We start from the raw sequence: 2797 nt of genomic DNA, 5'->3' as shown, positions 1-2797 counted from the left end.
AATAGCAAACCAACCTGATATGGATGCTCCTGACTTGTACAGCTTTGCTGCTGTTCATGGTGATACACAAACCCTTTTACCACGTTAAGATATCCCCACTCAGAAAGGTTTATATATATATATATATATACTATATATATATATATATATATAGTATATATATATATATATAGATGTGTGTGTGTGTGTGTTTGTGTGGTGTGTGTGAGTGTGTGTATGTATATATATACATATATTTATATAATATATATAATATATATATATATATATATATATATATATATATATATATATATATATATAAATATATATATATATATATATATATATATATATATATATTTATAGATATATGTGCATGCCAATTAATTATAAACATGTATATATATGTACACGTGTTTTCGCGCGCACGTATAATTTAAGGATACGAATCAATTAGTCACTGACACTTAAGTCTATAAATCACTACTATGCATTGGGTGGCCAAGTTATTCAGCTGCTTAATAATATTAATCAATGTATAGTCTTCGTTTAGAGGAAGACTTGATTTGATACATTTTGGTCCATCGCGTGAAGATGATAATTGCAATATCAATAATCTGTTGGTTCTCAAAACGGTCGGATATGAAGATGAACTTCAGTGTAGATGGACTATTTGAACAACTGAGAAAAGCTATTTTTAGGACTAGTTTCAATGACATCCATAAATATTTCCTAAAGTGGTAACTGTCCTGCGGATTATTACTTTGGGTTTGTTTACTGAAACTGAGGCTTACATTTTAGATGTACATTCATATGCAAAGGAAGATGTTTTACTTTGTAGAACTTTCCTGCTAACTCAGAAAAAAATATGTATCAAAAACAAATTTGTTATATATTGAGGTTTTTTATATACTGAAATAATGAAAAGAACTTTAGATATATATTGAAGTAGAAAAGATACTGATTTTGTGTTTTAAACTTTTCTTACAAGTGGATAAAATATTTACAAAATCGAATCTTGGATATTTAGGTTGATAAATTTACCTAAACTAAATCACAAGATTTTAAAAGTTTATTGATTTATAAAAGAGAAGGATTTTACGATGTAACATATTCATTTAAACAGAAAAATGTATATAAAAACAAACCTGTGAAATATCATATGTTTGATTACCATCAGTAAGTCACCAACATTCAGTAATATATAACTATGCAAATATGGATTATTCTAGTGGTGTAGAATGTTCCGCGTGTGAAAACGAAGAATTAAAAAAGAAACGAAGAGTTAAAAAAAACCGAAGAATTGGTTGATCTGAGCCAAGTGGTTTGTCAACCCATAGACGATCCAAAAAGAAAGGGAGATGATTATCTTCTTCGCCTGACATTCTTATTCTGAGAGAAAGGTTGTTCCATTTTCGATTATTGAATTGAAAGACAATTTTTTGTAAGTTGAAGAAAAACTTAATGTCAAATTCCTAATCATTCGTATTAAAGGGAGAGAGACAATACGCAACTGAATAAACAATAGAAAAAAAGATGAGTAAATGAGAAAAAGTGAACAGAAAAATATGAAGATATATGAAAAAAAATAACCGAAAGAAAGAAATACTGACAAAGAATTACGTTTAAAAGGAAAAGGGGTAAATAAAAAAAATCTTGAATAGATATAAATCTACAACAAAAAAGAAAGTAAAATAATTGAATTACAAATGGAAAGTAATACAAAGAATTAAGTTTAAAAGAAAAAGGGGCAGATTGAAAAACAAACACAACTATACAAGAATCTACGAAAAGAATAGATTTGAAATAACATTCGCTAAGTGATATGTATGATATATATATATATAGTATATATATATATATATATATATATATATATATATATATATATATATAGGCTATATATATATATATATATATATATATATATATATATATATGTATATATATACATATATATATATGTATATACAGTATATATATATATATACATATATATATATATATATGTATATACAGTATATATTATATATATATATATATATATATATATATATATATATATATACATATATATATTTATATATATATATATATATATATATATATATGTGTGTGTGTGTGTGTGTGTGTATGATATATATATATATATATTTATATATATATATATATATATATATATTATATATATATATATATATATATATATATATATAAATATATATACTCGACAGAAGAAGCGCAACAGCGATCGTGAAAATAAGAGATAACAAAAAAACAGAAAAGCAACATGAATTATGATTGCTGGAGGGAGCGAAGACAGACAATGCAGGACAAGGCAAAGCTAAATGAGTGAAGAACCTGGAATAGATGATGAGTAAGAATTATGATAGATAAAAAAAGAAGAAAACTTAATGATAATGAAAGAGGAAGATAAGATTTAGATTTTATAATTAATATACAAGTAAATGCGTAAGCAAAGAGGAAAGATAATTAGCATTACGTCATGAAGAATGAGACATGGAAGTAACAGAAAGAAATATATTTTTATTATATATAAAACAATATGAATAAAATGAATTCGGTAGAAGAGGAATAAAAATGGTGAAGCAGGGGAAATGAGATAATATTAAAGAATGAGAAAATCAGGTGAATATAAAAACGTCCGTGATAAAATCGGAATAATTTAGTGAACACCGCAGAAGGGAATAATTGAAAAGGAAATGAAAGTGCAAAGCAAAGAGGCGAGACACAAAAGTAAATGGATGAATCATTAAGCGAAAATAATGGAGAGGGATAGAAAAATATGAGAGAA

At 25.3% G+C, this 2797-nt stretch overlaps 1 protein-coding gene across 1 annotated transcript in view; it reads right to left on the bottom strand.

The window, feature by feature from the left end:
- LOC137634736 (sex-determining region Y protein-like) overlaps positions 1 to 58 on the bottom strand; it is a 33646-nt gene extending 33588 nt beyond the window's left edge. The window contains exon 1 of the mRNA XM_068367226.1: positions 15 to 58. Coding sequence (XP_068223327.1) covers positions 15 to 58 — 44 coding nt within the window. The remainder of the gene's footprint in view (positions 1 to 14) is intronic.
- Positions 59 to 2797: the final 2739 nt, after the last annotated feature.

The sequence above is a fragment of the Palaemon carinicauda genome, chromosome 45, assembly GCF_036898095.1.
Source record: "Palaemon carinicauda isolate YSFRI2023 chromosome 45, ASM3689809v2, whole genome shotgun sequence".
In the NCBI taxonomy this organism is placed as follows: domain Eukaryota; kingdom Metazoa; phylum Arthropoda; class Malacostraca; order Decapoda; family Palaemonidae; genus Palaemon; species Palaemon carinicauda.
The sequence above is the reverse complement of the archived record's forward strand: the minus strand, read 5'-3'. Positions and strand labels throughout refer to the sequence as shown.